Below are 16,926 nucleotides of genomic sequence, written 5' to 3'. Positions count from 1 at the left end.
GATTAAGTCTACGATACTGTATTAGTTTTTTCCGAGACATTTTTCTCAGTGGATACGTTGTTTTTTATCGAGAAAAAGGAAAAATATTTTTACTTTGTTTTACTTCTTTGATAACATAATATAGTTTTCCCGCATGTTCTTTGAAATCATCGGTATATAAATACAACTTGTAACCGATATTTGGATAACGGAGATTAATGATTATATTTATCTGCTAAGAAACGTAATATAAAAGTGAGTCATATGTTTACAAGTGTATATGAAATCATCAATAGAGTACGCTTAAATTATAAATGGTTTCGTAAAATAGAACTCGGTTATCAATTTTACTAATTGCGTTAGTATTGCGTTTGTTATCAATAGATATTTTTTAACGTACTTCAGATTGTCTATTTAAATTTTATGCTTTGTTTATATCGAAAAAAATTTATTTATATTAAATTTTAACGACCATCGTAGAAAAAAATCGACAAAATGAAATTTCTTTTATCTTCTGCAAATATTAAATCTATTTCTAATTGGAGAGTATATGTTGTATTGTTTCTGAATTTGAAGCTTAATAAAAATATATAAAAGGAAAAAATAAAGGTAAAATAATTTAATATTTATGGAAAGTTGTAAAGAGCAAAATTTGATTAATTATATTGTTCGAAAAGGATTACGAATCAATGTCCTTCTTCTACAATGTGTATACTTATATAGAACTAGTTTCTAACTGCGATGGTGGTGTAATGGTTAGCATAGTTGCCTTCCAAGCAGTTGATCCGGGTTCGATTCCCGGCCATCGCAGGGAGTTATTTTTTAATTTTTTTTTTTATAAATTTATATATGGAGCATATAAAAAATGTATCGATTGTCATCGCTATGAAACATTCGAAAAATTTTATTAATCGTACATACGCAGTACAATGACGATCACCACAATAATCTTTTTTTCAGAGCAATTAATTTTAATTCTAAATCGTTACAGATGCTCTTTTTTATTTCGATTTATCTTCCGCCATATTGAATTATGCAGCTTACATTTGTTTTGAACAGGCTTGTCTGCATCTGCGATGGTGGTGTAATGGTCAGCATAGTTGCCTTCCAAGCAGTTGATCCGGGTTCGATTCCCGGCCATCGCAGGGTTATTTTTGCTCCGCGCTCGTATTAATCTTTTTTTTTTTTTTTATTATATCTGAAACCTTTAAATCGAAGTATTTGCGTTCAAAAATTTATTAACAATTATATATCATAAATATATGACAAAAAAGAAATTCCGATACCGGGAATCGAACCCGAGCCTCCTGGGTGAGAGCCAGGTATCCTAGCCACTAGACCATATCGGAGTACGTTTTCAGACTCTTTAAAAGTCAATATTGAGTATAAAAACCAAATATTTATCAAGAAATTAATATAAAATCATTTAGAATCCGTTTCAAAATAAAAGTAGAGTGCAATTATTAGATATTTAAATGTCAGAGTTTCGTTTATAATAATGCTTGTTTTATTTACAGCACGTCACGTCCCCTTTAATTATAACATCTAAAAGTGTCTGTCCTAAACTCGCAGTAAGGAAACTACACTCTGAACCAAAAATGTACGTAAATACAATAAAAATATTCATTGGTATTAATAGAAAATTCATTAAAATTGGTCCAATGAACAATTTTATTCCTATAATGATTTAGGTTTTATAAATTGATTAATTTGAGTTATTAAACTATTACTAGAATTCATTGTGACAATGAATATGTATATGAACATGTACATTATTCACAGACTTTATTAACTAATAAAAAAATGCGTTAATATAATGAATGTATTTTATCACTTGTATAAAATTTTATCATCTAATGAATGAATTTATTAAGTCTACGAACATATTTGTTGGAAGAATGAACTTTTTCATTGATTTAATTAAACGTTCCTATTCAAGTACAATATCATATTAATAAACAGTGATTTGTTATATTAATAAATCCAGTTAAAATACTCAATACAATATTCATAATATCTATTAAAAGTTCATTATACCGATGAATTTCAAGCCAATAAATGCCATTCATCGATACTATATGAGCAACATTTTTTTCATCGTATAAAGAAGGATCATATCTAAACAGTTCTCTCTTTGCTTTCGTTCAGTAGTGCAGTAGCAGGGTGCAGCACTGACGTTCTCCTACCACCGCCATGTCAAGCAGCGCCATGTTGCCATAACTGGCTGATTGCAGAGTGCTGAATGCAGCCGAGTGCAGTTTCTCGAGGTTCTCAACGACGTGTTGTAGCTCAGGAGTGTAGAATCTATGACTTCGCGCGACTGCCCTTTCGTGAATCGCGGACGTCCTGTTGCCAAAGGATGCTTCCGGCCACCGCTTGTCCTCTGAAAATGTTCCAGTAACAATGTTTACATGTCCTTTGTGTGCCGCGTCGTTGATGGACTGACGGTAGGGGGAGGTAATCACGCTATCGGGCGAACAATGACATTTGGCAACAGCGCCGCGTATCGGCAACGTCGCACTTAACGCGGGCGCGCGAGTCCGACTGTAGTACCTGTTTCACAGCATTTCACAGTCGCTCGTCAACCGTGGAGGAGACAGGTACAATCGTCCCGCCAGAGATTACTCACGTTTTCCGAACAAAGAGACATCGGCCGCTTTAAAAGATCCGCACGTCCGTGCGATTCGGCATTTCGAGGGAGCATCTCTTCGACGCGAAACGGAGCAGCTGGATCTGTCTAAGGGGAAAAGAATGGTCAGGAAGAAAGAAGAGAATAGGAGGATTGTCACTTAAAGAGGATGAGAAGCACACCATTGGTCAAGCATATTAAAATGGCGATTATAGAGCGAAGTGCATGAAAAAAAGAGGTGAAAAAAAAAAGGTAAGAGCACTCGGATATCGCACATCTCGACGCTGATATAGAAAAAGTAATATCGAGAAAAAGAGAGGCGTTGATATTTATTTCTGAGAATACGATGCATGCTTTTGTGAAAAGATCAAATCGCCTCTATAGCGCCAAAAATCCGTTATGTATCTTTTCAAGAATGCGAGATTCTCATTGTCTCTGTATTCGCGATCTATTCGTGATTCGCAATATCGTTAAAGGTCAGTCGCGACTGATAGAATTTTTCGAATTTGTTTTCTAATATTTTTCCGTCGTTATAGTTCTATATTTTGCTTTACAAAATGTACCGGAAATTATGATATAAATGAAAAGAAAGCAACGTGCGGAAAATTATTAATATATTTATGCTTTGATGGCTTTATTTTTTGCACTCTTAGGATATAATTCGTTGGATTCATCTTAACAGCGGTTGTAATTTAAATTAATTAACAGAATTGTAAATAAAATCTTGAGAGAGAGAGAGAGAGAGATTGCTTTTATCTTTTCAATAGAAAATGTATGACGCAATTAACGTACAAGCTTAATAAAAACGCATTAATATTGGTTATTCTTTATTTCCCGATTTATAACTTTCTATTTTTAAACAAATTAAGATACGGTAACATCTTCCGTTTTTATTCTTAAATTCATATTTCGACGATCTTCGTTTCGGATGTATATCTCCTGAGCTTACATTCGTAAGAAAGAAAGAAAAATAAAAGGATGAAGTAAAAATGATTAAAAAAAATATATTTCTAATTTTTCAATTTCTTAATTTGTATTGTTTTTTTTTTTTTTAACTTTTTCTAGTATATCTCTCTTAAGACACACATGTGTAAGAAAGAAAGAAAAATATAAAAAGATAAAAGTAAAAAGGATTGATAAATTCTTATCGGTGTCTTTATACGCACAGGAATACTCTATTCCTTAAACTTACGATAGATAAAACAGTAAATATATAGTTAATGTGTTTTCTCACCGAATCCCAGGAAAGCATAAATTAAGATAACATACATCTTTTATTTGTGACCCAAATATTGTTTATAATTATAAAACTAATTGTAGTATATATGTATATATATGTAAGCATTCTGTTAATTTATATTTTTTTAATTATAATGCTGTATATTATAAAATATATTTATGTATATAAAGTTATAATACATATATATGTAAGAACCTTCCCCAATCCAACATTTATTACGAAATTTTCGTTATAATTATTTGATAGAGCAAAGTTTCAGCTTTAAAAATTTGTTTTTTTTTTTTTCATTTACGGTATGATAATTTTTAACGAAGTTATGTGCAATCAAAATCGGAATATCCCTTTATTTAACTCGCGAATAACCTAGGAACAAAAAATCGTAGAAACATGTTTAAAGAACGATTTTATAGGAAGAGCTTCAAGTTTTCCCTATAGGTAGTCGAAAATTTTTGCAAATTTTTTTTGGACACGTAAAAGACGTGCGAAGTAAAAAGAAAATGTTTTTTTCTTTTCAATTGAAACAAAATTGAAAACAGAAAGATATCTTCAGCTCGTAGTTTTTATATTTAAAAATTACTAAACTTATAGAAACTCAAAAAATATAGTAACCTTTAGGAAATAGAGATTTCAAGCTTTAAAACCCTTTTTTTAAATTTCATTAAATTATTTTTAACCAAGATATTGTAAAATAAAGGTCCTTTAATATATATGTAAAAAAAACTTTCCCAATACACACACACACATGATTATTCTTTTAGTTTAGTGATGTTGATTGTTTTACAGAGATTTAATTAAACATTGTTATTGTAATTAGTTGCATTTATTCTTAAGTATGAAACTATCTTATAGAATTTTTTTATTTAACAAGTAATTATTTATTTCAGAGAACTGCACTGAAATTTGTAGTAATTTCTATTTAAATTTATAATACAATTATAATTTGTATTGGGCGTGTTATCTGTTGTGATACCAAAAATGGAAAAATTACATAAGGACATCCTCAGCCGTTTGAGGAAGAAAATAATTGACGATTTAGATGTTGATAATGACATTATACAACCTTTAAGGAATGAATATATTTTAACAGAAGATCATATAAGAAAAATTTATATTGGAGTTAGTAAAGAAGAGAGAGCAGGCAAATTGTTGGATATACTACCATTGTATGTATATTTACGTATATTACATGTTTTATATTTGCACATAATATTATATAAAATCTTACATTTTTCATTTTAATGTTTTGCACTTACTAATAATAGCCTTTGCATCTCACAAATCATTTTTATAATTTGCATTCTTATTTAACGATGCAGTTTACATGGTAAACTGATTTCATTAAGTGTTTGTGTTAACATTTTTAAGATGTGATTCAAGTGCTTTTGGTGTCTTTCATCAATCCTTAAAACATCACTACGATTGGCTTAGCGATGAAATAGATAAATTGTTAGGAAATTATGAAATAGAAACCAATGGAGTAACCGATTGTTATGCTGGGCATCTCAACATTCCTCTTTCTCCATTAACGGTTACCAGAGAAGAAAAGGTACAATTATCATATCAATATGATATTAAGAATCACTCTGACTTAATCTCTCAATTCATCAATTGTGGTTATATTAGCAATGATAAGATAAAATTATCAACTAAGTACTGATTATTTGATTTCATTAATTTCTTTATTGCAAATTTCCAATTGCAATATATTTAGAGACATCGTGTTATCGCTACATTGATATAATCTTCAATAATCCTTTTTTTTAATAATATAATGTAGACAATAAAAAATCGGCTTTTATTAAAAATTTCGAATAACATATTTAATTTTGTGTTACTTAAATATAACTTGTCGTATTATAATAGACAAATTAATTCTTATTTAGTTTAACTATTCTTTTTTATGCATACGAATGTGGAAACATATATCACGTAAGTTTACATAAACTTCATCAGTGTGTTTCATTATATATCTATATACATAAAGCACTGGTGAATTTTTCATTAGGCACATTAGGCATGCACTTAGATATTTAGTTGTAAAATTGCTAGTAATCTTAAAATTAGTAATGCCAAAATTTGGTTGTTTACATTATAATAAATAATTCCGATATAAAATGAAGATTATCTATTATATGTATAATACTTTACATACATTTACAGGTTAACCAGTTAAAGATAGCTTTACAAGAATTAATACCCACAGGATACATTGCGTTACATGGCTTGAAAGGATTTGGAAAATCAAGTCTAGTTGCCAGTACTCTCAAGGATGTAAAATTAGTGAAAAATTCATTTTATGTATGATATTTTTATTAATTATATTAAATATATATTATATATATATATATGTGTGTGTGTTTTTATATTATAATTTTGCATAAAAATATTTTTTATTTTAGAATCAGGTCTATTGGATTAAATTTACTGATAATCGTTCACGTCATGATGAAATATTGATTCAATTAAATGCACTTTACTACAACGTGAAACATATAGAAATTCACCCTGAATCATCTATCCCCCTTGAGCAATTTTCTTTGATCCAATATTTAAAACATTATTTTAATAAACAAGAAAATTGTCATGCTTTATTGATTCTGGATGATGTTTATGATGAACAGATTATCAATATTTTTGACTTTAAATGTAAGACTTTAGTTCTTACTGATAACATCGATGTTGTATCTAAGAAAAGACCTAAGATAATACAGGTAACTATTTTATTACATTATAATTATTATAGATACTTTCTTTTTACGTTAAACCTCTGACCTGTGTTACAACACCTCTCTCATATGCTTGTGGTGCGCACTCTGGTTATTCAATTACCACAAGCGTATGGGACCTACGGTTTTAAGTCCGAATCTACAATAGCCATGAGAAATTGACCAATTACAGTCAAATACGAGAATTATAATCGACTGTAATTCGTTCATTTCTTATGACATAATGTTTTCATAATGCATCGCATATCTGGACTAATGCCGGTTCCGAACGGCGAATTTTTCGAGAGATGTTTCTGGTGGCAAGAATACTCTCGGAAGGTTGCCGGCCTTTTCCGAGAGGAGACACGAGCATAAATATTTTGGTTCTTATCGGGGATCGAACCTGGGACCTCTAGCATAACAGATCAGTGCGCTGTCTGCTGTGCTACGCTCGTGTTCATATTATACATGTATAATATAGATATATAAATAAAAATAGTTTATTACTTTCAGATGAATGATGGATTTACAGAAACAGAGACGTTAGGCTTATTTGCCAAAGCATTAGAAATGGACGTGAAAAAATTGCCAACAGAGGCAAAAAGAATACATGAAGAATGTAAAGGAATGCCGTTATTAATAGCTATGTTTGCTGCGCAATTTGAAGAATTTAAAGATGATATGCGTATAAAAACTAGTAGGTGGAGATATTACTTGAAATCTTTGAGGGAAAGAAATACAACAAACAAGTACGAACGTTACGTTACTTCTAATCATACTAAATAATGTATTGATTATTAAAATTACATGTGATTATTATTGCATCGTATGTTACAGAGTAATAAAAGAATTTTGGGAAACACAAGAAATTATTTTTGACATTTGTATTGAACAATTAAGACCAGATTTGAAAAAATATTACGAGAGCTTAGCTATTTTTTGTGAAGATGTTAACATAACTACGCAGGTTTGTAATATTATAAAATTTAATATTTTAATTTGATGTATACATATAAAATCTCATACATATTTTTTTATTTTTATATTCATTTAATATTTTAGACTTTAGAAATTTTTTGGAGACAAGATACGCACGTAATTGAAGATTTGATGTTGGATTTGTGCCATAAATCACTTGCAGCCCAAATATATAATAATGATTTAAAAACCTATATTTACGGTGTGCACGATTTGCTACTAATTCATCTAAGGAAAAAACGAACTAATACTGAATTGATGCTGATGCATAAGTCTATTATTGGAGAATATCGTAAATACTGCAATAACGATTTTTCAAAAATGCCGAATGATAATTATATATACTCGTACATTGGCTATCATCTGGAGCAAGCAGAATTGTTTGAGGAATTTCCACGTCTTTATTTAAATTTAGATTTCATTCAAGCTAAATTAGTACACGCGGGTTTAAATGATTTGTTATTAGATTTGAGAAAGTATAAAAAATACATTACATTAGACTATACAGATAAATATGTGAAAGAAGTCTCTGATTTAGAAAGGTTTCTTCAAGAACAAGCAAGCATTATAGTAGAACATAAACATAAAAAATGCTTAGATATCGTCCAAATTGCAATGAGTTATTCATCTAAAGGTTACATCATTCAAACTGCAAAAGATCTAGCTAGGAGAAGACAAGAGTTCTTGTATCTATCTCACACGAAAATTGGCCCACATGCTAATATGTTATCGACTGAAGAAATACCGACAGATATTTGCACATCATCTTTCACAAGTGGTCCCGAGTTAATCTTGACTGGAAATACATCGGGTAAAATAATTTTGTGGAATTTTCAAAGCAAGCAACAAAAAATCTTCAATGGTCATGCAGAAAGATGTTCTATCAAAAAAGTGATTGTATCTACGAGTGGTGATTGTTTCGTATCATTAAGCAGTGCTGGTATAATAAAATTATTCACTCTATCCGAGGAGAGGGATGAAATATTTGATCAACATTATATGCATGTTGAAAGCCCCCGACAAAGACAAAGTTTCTGGTCTGATCCTTATGCAAACTTGAGAGGTCAGGACGATAGCTTAGCAGAATTAAGGGTGGAAAACGAGATTATATTGGATATGGCATTTGGTTGTGAAGACAAATACATCGCTGCATGCACTGATAAAGCAACAATTCAGGTATTCTTAAGTTTTATTTGATTTTATAAAATAAGATACTTTTTATTTATTAACATATTACTGCCCCGATATTACGGTTAATAAAAATTTTATTATAATTCTATATATAAGGTATATTATTCAGGTATGTGTAAAATTTCTTTTTTTAAGATATGGGATCGAAATGGAAACACAATGTATACTTTAACACATTATTCCAAATGGTAAGTACAATTACATGTATATACAAACTGATTTAAGAATAACGTGTGTATAAATAAGTAATATGTATGTGTTTATTACAGTCAATCTAACGTTACGAAAATAGCTTTTACAACGAATGCTTCCTTACTGCACTTAATGGATGAGGAAAAGGGTGCCTTGTTTGTGTATACAAACTATGGAAATGATCATATTACTTATAAATATGTTACCTGTTATAATCTGCAGTTAAAATCTACATCTAAAGAGGTCATTTTCTTTCATCATGTACCCATGCGTGACGATTCGTTGATGGTCGTTACCAAAAAGGAAGCTATGTATGTACAATGGTGCAGAAGACTTGAGGGGATTGCGTATAACTTTACCAAAAAGATGATAGGATATATTGATGATGTAGTAACTTATGTATGCGCGACCGTTACATATGACGGTGAATACATAATATTAGCTGATTCTTCGGGTTTTATAAATGTATGGAATATCAATTCTGAATTTCAACCGATCGCGATTTACAAAAGTCGGGTCATATCTTTGGATTCTTTCTTGTTAAACGAAAGCTATCATGTTGTATGTATCATTCTTTTAGTAATATATTTAACTAAATTTTGTAAATTATCTTTGAAATTCAACAAATTTTCTTTCAGATATGTGGGAATGGGAATGGCGCATTATACAGATGGAAACTTCCAATACAAAAATCAAATGACTTACCTTGGTAATCTAATATTCAAAATTATTTACATCCTCTTTTTATATACACATATATATTTTTTTAACTTAATTATAAACTATATGACTCTTTTATTAAACTAGGAAGTGTTTATTTGACGCAATTGTATCCGATGACGAAAAGGACATTATAGTCAAAGAGAACTACAGTGAAAAGAATATTACAGTGTTATATGGAGAAGATGTAATAACGGAAACTGGAGTAATAAAAGGAATCATATCAAATCTACAATTGTCTCCCGATGCAAACACGGCGATGTATGTTTTAGATAATAAAATAATAGAGCTCATAAGTTTAAAAAATGGGGTAATCTTTAAGATTTTCGAAGAAGATAAACCAATTCAATTTGCAAAGATTATTCATCGTTTTAACTATAATACGATATTATGCAAAGAGGAGAACGATGATTTGAAGGTATGTATATTAAATTCCAGTTGAGTTTAATTTTTTTCTTTTTCTTTTTTTCTACTGTATATGTACTTATCTATAGAGATCTACTGTTATAGAACATACATTATAAATGCATATTATATATTTTTAGTCTATTTTCAGTCTTTTGCTTGATAAACAACTGCTTTACTATTAACATTTCGAAAATTATCTACCAAAACCAATAAGCCTTAACTGTTAAATTGGATCTTGGGTGCTTCTATAATTGCGTGTGAATTTATATATTACGTATGTAATTTTTGTAAACTGAGCGTCGAATTTTATCAGACTTGAAACGCAAGCTCTATCAAACAACCGTAGTAATATCATGCGTTAAATTGGCTAACAATTTAACCATTCTTATGCATCTTAGATTGATCTTAATAATGTTCAATGACATTAATATTAAAATTTGTAAATAATTAATTCTTATTGCGAAAAATTACCTTGGTCGGAAATCGAACCCGGATCTCTTACATTTCCTGCAGAATTAATTATTTACAGATTTTAATATGTTATTGAATAATAAGGTCGATGCATAATTTGATATGCATAAAAAATTGTTAAATTGTTAGTCAATTTAACACATGATATTACTACGGTTGTTTAGTAGAGCTTGCGTTTCAAGTCTGAAAAAATTCGACGCGCAGGTAAAAAAAAAACTATATACGTAGTATATCAATTCGCATGCAATTATAGAAGCACCCAAGATCCAGCTTGACCGTTAAGGCTTGTTTCTTATTGACTTCAATTCTCACGGTCCTATAAAATTTAATATTGTTTATTTACCTAAATTTGTATAAATACTAAACAGGTGATTAAATGTATTGATTAATATTTTAGCGAATGCGGCTGTCGGGAATCAGTAAGTTCGAAATCGTGCACTCGAATCTAGCAGAAAAAATCATCCATAATACTTACGTAATAGACGACGAGTATATTATGATAGTAATGCAGAATGGCATAATAGCATTGTTGTGTATACGTATGAATTGGAGACTAATAAGTCAAATAGACTTGTCTAATTTGTTTTCAAGTATTACATTTAGTTGTTTAAGTTGCAACCAAAAATACTTAGCAATTTTGAATGAATTGCATCATTTAATTTTATTATATATTAATTACGGAAACTTCTACGGAAGCACTACGGAAACTGAACAGTTTTATCATACGTATAGTTTTCCCCAGAAGGCAATTTGTTGTGATATTTCAAAAAATGAACGATATATCGCCGTTGGCTTTGAATCGGGACAAATTTCTGTAAGTATTTTATGTGTGATGATAAATTTCTACATCAAAATCAGTATACATTTAATAATATATACTTTTTTTCAGATTATCGATATACAGAAGTGGATGGAGATTAATCGATTATTTTTTCACGCCAGTCCTATTATACAATTGTATTGGGCTCCAGTTACCATAAATGTTCCAATTTTATTGTCATTGACGAACGATGAATTAATTTGGTGGAATGTTGCTTTAACAAAGACAACAAAAAAGAATACGAGAAGTCGGATGGGTCGCAGTACGAGCGTTCCTTCGTTCAGTTCGAATTCATTTTGGGATCTACAAGTACCTAATAGTCGAAGCATAGATGCCGGCGTATCTGAGATACAAGATGAAATGATATCGAGTACATCCAATTCGAATTACACCGTTAACAGTGTAAATAGATATTGGGAGAACAAAAAAGGCAAAAATCCTGAAAGACCAGAATTACTAACGGTTGTCGCATTACCATCAAGCCGCGATCCAAAAGTATGTATCTCTCCTGATTTTACTAAATTTGTTATGGTTGACATGTACGGATCAGTTAATACGTTTAAACTGATTGATGAGTCCATCAATTAAGATTTGTGTAGGACCATCAACCTATAAGCTAGAATTAATTTTTCAATGAAAAATTTATTAATATCATAACAACAGAGATTATGTTATTTATTTGAAAATTTGAAAGTAATTATGTACTAATTCATAGTATTATTTGTCTATGCATATAATGCTTCGACAGAAGATTGTAGGCTTAATGTATAATGATGCAATGGTACAATTATAAGAATTCCGTTAATATATACGACTTAATGTTTAGGAAACATTTTATATAGTATGTTACCACATGTGCTCAAGCTGATGATGATGAAAAGTATATATAGGGTGTAACAGAGCGAGAGACCGTAGAATTTCTTTAAAAATATGCGTTTTCTTGAAAAATGTTTCAGACAAAAGTTTTTCGGGAGACTTTAAGGGAAACTTAATATGGTATCATTGGTTAGATCTTAAGCGGCATTGAATTTTTTCAAGGAAATCCTTTATTTTTCATTACATAATCTTGTTATTTACTTTGAAACTTTTACTTTTCAACATTATAGTAAAACTCTTTTCCATTAAGTATTTTTTTATTATAAGCTTTGAAAATTACAGTACCGTCATTATTTCGACGTTGATAAACACATAATGGAAATAATATGTTGAAAACGTTACTCGAACACAATGAAAATACACGCAACTCTCACGTGTTATGCGGATGTGTTTACGTTTAGCAGCCGAGTCGCATAACAATTGACTGTCATAGACAACTTTGCATGTCGATTCTCGTCTTCACAACTTGGGGTGCATTCCGTTTTTGATGCGCATGCTGCAGCTTTCGTCCTTGTTCATTGAACAAAGATAAATGATGCATTATTTACATCATGCGTGAAACGAAATACCCTTGGAGCAAGAAGAAGTGAGCATCGGACAAACCTCCACGTGGTACATCTTGGGCAATACTATAATTTAAATATTTATTTATAATATTTTTACGTTAAATAAATATTTAAAAAATATTTTTTAAATATTGTATGCTGATTGAATACCAGCAAATACTGTAACTTTCAAGCCTTATAATCAGGAACTCGGACCGAAATAAAATTACGGTCACGGTCACAATACTCAATTTACGGTTTCGGTTCCGGTTTCGGTTTTTTTTTTTTTTGTCTTTTTTTGCTCTCTAAAGCCGTAATAGCACTACAGACTTCCGACTCCTAACTCAGAGTCGATTGAATAGAGTGATTTCTATTCTCGAGTCGGCAGTTAGAGTCAGCTGCTGCCTTGCTGTGATTAGTTGAATTATAGTATTAGGAATCCAAGTCAGTAGCCGAGTCAGAGTCGGGAGTCTGTAGTGTGATTATAGTTTAAGGGTTGGTTTATAATAGACGGTAATCTGTTCACTTTTTCCGTAATCTATAAGAATTAACGAATCATAGTCGAATGAGAGGAGAATAATCGACTATGATTAGTTTGAACCGAAAAACATTTTCGATTTGGTTATCATTTTGGTCCATTAGCCTGCATAATATTTCGCTCCGATTATCGATTTTGGTCCGACAAAAGTAACTGTTACGGTCCGATTTCGGTTTCGGATTTTCGGCCCGAGTTCCTGTTTATAATTCGAAAAATACTTAAGGGGATCCTAAAGACGATCAGTCATATTAGAAATAGCACTTACACACACGACGCGCGATTACGTGTCATTGATTACATCTTGAAGTAAACAATAAGAATACTAATGTGAAAAATGAAGGATTTAAAAAAAATTTAACGTAACCTTACCTGATCTTGACAACGTCACCAAAGGTTTCACTAATAATACCATATTATGTTTCCCTTAAAGTCAAAAAAATTTATATATATATATATATATATATATATATATATATGTGTGTATATATGTATATATTTATAGCAATATTTTTTACTGTCACTTGCATTTAACAAATTAATTAACTCCAATTTTTACTACTTATACAGAACTGATTTTTATATATAACATCTTTTTACAATTCTTAAAGTAAAATTTTTTATTTACTATATGTGTGCAAGAAAAAAAGTACTGTTAAAATATATTATAAAGAAATAGCTGGATTGTAAACATATACGGTCTGTCGTACAAGACTACATGAGTTTACTATAATAATATTACTCGTGTTGTATCATTTTAAGTTTTTTATTATCTTAAAGTTTCTCATATAGTTCAAAAAATCATTTAATATGCTCTCATTCTATTATTTAATATGAAATCTTAACATATGATATTTTTATTGTTCTGTTATTGAAATCATTACTGAAGATATAGAAAAGCATTACCGGGTGCATTAATAATTGCACAGTTGTGTAATACTTGTATAACAGACAGTATGTATTTGTGCCATCCGTAAATCCTATAGAAATATTTCATGCTGCCAAAATATACATGCGTTAAGATACATTTTTATACTCTTGCACTGATTGTTTATAAATATGCTACATTTTTATACTTTAACTGATTGTTTATAAATATGCTACAACGTTTTTTACTAAATGCATAGCTCTCAGAAAATGTTAATCTAACAATTTGATTATAAATGTTGACACATTTTTCAAAATTGAAATAATTTTATACATAAATTATTTACATATATAATATAATTTTAATTATTGTTTGTGAGAGAAAATTGTGTAAATATTTAGTATCAATGCTATTTTGAAGAAATTTTGAATAATTATTGCGTATTTTGATATCAAATAAACTTTTAAAGTAATCATGTAATGAAAAATTCATTATTGCATGCAATAATATAATATAGAATAATATATAAATATAAATCTCTGTGGTAAAAAATGATAAAATATAAAAATTAATCTAAAAAGTTAATTTATTATTTATATATTTATATACAGATTTTTTTGCTTATATATAACCAAAGTTATCATATTTATATTAATGCCTGTATAACAGATATAATTTGAAAAGCGGTAAACATAACGTTCATAAATATATTAATTGTGAAAAATGTATTACAAAATATGTATGAAAATATTTGAAATGAATTGTATATAAAATATATATAACAATGTAATACGATCAAGAATGTTACAGACAAATAACATTTGTAAGTAATATTTTTAATATTGCATACTTTTTAGATACATTGTTTTTTATATCAGAGTGTTGTATTAAAAATGAAATTAAGACTGATAAGCATGACAGTTCATGAATTATACTGTTTCCATCCAGTCAAATGGTTGCCATATTTTATACGTATGCATACAGTATCAATACGCGTAGAATAATATTATAAAACCTACACACAGAAAAATACGAAAGTGATAATTACTTATTTCAAGTATTTTAGAATTTCATATATTCGTAAATCATCGCATAATTCAATTTTTTTCAATTTAAAATATATTCTGAAATCTTTGTAAGTTCAATAGTTAAAACAATTTGCTTATTATGAAAAGTTTGTTTCTCCGTTCCATTTCAGAATATTCTTGAAATGAAACTAAATTCTTGTTTTAAGTAATAATAAATATATAAGTTCTTTTAAAATTTTATAATAAGCATATTTTAAGATTGTTATCAAAAATATATTTTTGTTAAAGATAACAACCGTCACTTAAAAGAAAGAAATTAAATTGAGTAATCACTTTGCGTAATGATATTTTTTTGCGTGTACGTAATAATGTTTCATTGTAAAAAAACATAAATTTTAATTACATATGTATAATTCATGTGCCTTATGGATAAAGTATATGTAAGATCATAATGGAGTAAAGAAATATGTAAAGAAATCACATTTTATATATCTATTTTAAAGACGTACATGTGATTAAATGACGTCTTTACATCAAAGCTCTATTGTGATTAAAACTTTGCTCCACTTGTTCTATTTAATAATATCATATTTATTCTAATACTCTCGAAACAGAAGATTCGAGAAAAATTTTGCAAATAATGTACCATACTTACATAAGAAATCGTATTATCGCTAAGATTTTGTACCGATTTCGTTTATTATTATTTTTTATGTATCATAATCTTTTCGACTCTCCAATTCTTTATTAGTATCGTGAGATAAAACGTGATCGAATCTCACTGAATTATTACACTTGTAAAAAATTGAACTTTAGTTGATCTCATATGTATATTTTTCTTATTTTATATATAAGTCTAGAGAACAATAATTGCATCTTATAATTAGTAAGAATCCTATATATGTATGCATACGCAGGGACTGTAATGTGCATTTATACATATATATATATATATCTTTTTCTGTAAATTACAGTAACTATTACAAGTGTAAGCTAGTAGAAAATTATTTAGGAACGTTAGTTAGAAAATTGGGCGATGCAATTATTTATGTGTTCATCATTTAGATTATACATTATGATGTCAAGCTCAATATTTTACTTACGTTTTATTTGTATGTTATTTACAGACTTTACAGTATTTGTATTCATATATTTTGATTACACTGTTATAAAAATATATGAAGATATAAATAAAATTTGTGTACACACGCAAGAATGTGCTTCATATACATCCCTTTTTATTACTACATTGACTTGGATTCATAAAAATTGGTAATAAGTTATCAAGATTGTAACTTTTTTTTTTTACGTACATACCAAATATTATTTGGAATTAAATAATAATCTCTAAAAACGATGGAACAAATACAGCTTGTTTTATTAATAGAGAACTCAACCGTCGTGAAAGAGAAGTCGACTTGGCGAACGTCCGAGTGTCCGATTGGGAACTCTCGGCCAATGTCAGCAAACACACTTCCGCAAGGTCGTTTATTCAAGTTTTCCCTACACAAGTTTGATACATACATATGTACAGCGAAGTTATACAATCAGATTTGATCATTTATTTAAAAATTAATAACTTTTTATGACGAAAATCTATTTATAATTCGCGACGATAGAGAGGAAGGCGAACTGGTTTCTCGTTTTTTATTATATTATTTTTACTCGTATATTCATTTCAATGTTAAATAGAATATTTAATATCTAAAAACTGAAATGTAATATTTCAAAAAATTGTTAA

General features: G+C 29.2%; 1 protein-coding gene and 3 non-coding genes across 4 annotated transcripts; 3 read left to right on the top strand and 1 right to left on the bottom strand.

Annotated features, from left to right (window-relative positions):
• Positions 1-717: 717 nt before the first annotated feature.
• On the top strand, positions 718-789 carry TRNAG-UCC (transfer RNA glycine (anticodon UCC)). Its single transcript has one exon. It is a non-coding gene; the product is annotated as a tRNA-Gly (tRNA).
• Positions 790-1,052: 263 nt separating this feature from the next.
• On the top strand, positions 1,053-1,124 carry TRNAG-UCC (transfer RNA glycine (anticodon UCC)). Its single transcript has one exon. It is a non-coding gene; the product is annotated as a tRNA-Gly (tRNA).
• Positions 1,125-1,256: 132 nt separating this feature from the next.
• On the bottom strand, positions 1,257-1,328 carry TRNAE-CUC (transfer RNA glutamic acid (anticodon CUC)). Its single transcript has one exon. It is a non-coding gene; the product is annotated as a tRNA-Glu (tRNA).
• Positions 1,329-2,465: 1,137 nt separating this feature from the next.
• On the top strand, positions 2,466-16,702 carry LOC108779435 (apoptotic protease-activating factor 1). Its single transcript, XM_018546868.1, has 14 exons — positions 2,466-2,860; positions 4,733-5,011; positions 5,214-5,394; positions 6,009-6,146; positions 6,248-6,559; positions 7,067-7,302; positions 7,391-7,520; positions 7,616-8,707; positions 8,858-8,910; positions 8,992-9,225; positions 9,722-10,052; positions 10,911-11,327; positions 11,403-11,908; positions 16,594-16,702. The coding sequence occupies exons 2-14, from the start codon at positions 4,824-4,826 to the stop codon at positions 16,700-16,702; spliced, it is 3,927 nt and encodes a 1,308-aa protein (XP_018402370.1). The 5' UTR covers positions 2,466-2,860; positions 4,733-4,823.
• Positions 16,703-16,926: the final 224 nt, after the last annotated feature.

Source organism: Cyphomyrmex costatus, unplaced genomic scaffold (genome assembly GCF_001594065.2).
Source record: "Cyphomyrmex costatus isolate MS0001 unplaced genomic scaffold, Ccosl1.0 scaffold6, whole genome shotgun sequence".
NCBI lineage: Eukaryota > Metazoa > Arthropoda > Insecta > Hymenoptera > Formicidae > Cyphomyrmex > Cyphomyrmex costatus.
Note: the sequence above shows the minus strand (reverse complement) of the source record. Positions and strands in the feature narration are given on the sequence as shown.

Bases quoted from the DNA above. Each gene is read 5' to 3' on its own strand.
- LOC108779435 (XM_018546868.1), top strand. From the start codon at position 4,824: ATGGAAAAATTACATAAGGACATCCTCAGCCGTTTGAGGAAGAAAATA. The intron at 7,303-7,390 runs GTACGAACGTTA...CGTATGTTACAG, and splicing joins GAAAGAAATACAACAAACAA to AGTAATAAAAGAATTTTGGG. The intron at 7,521-7,615 runs GTTTGTAATATT...TTAATATTTTAG, and splicing joins ATGTTAACATAACTACGCAG to ACTTTAGAAATTTTTTGGAG.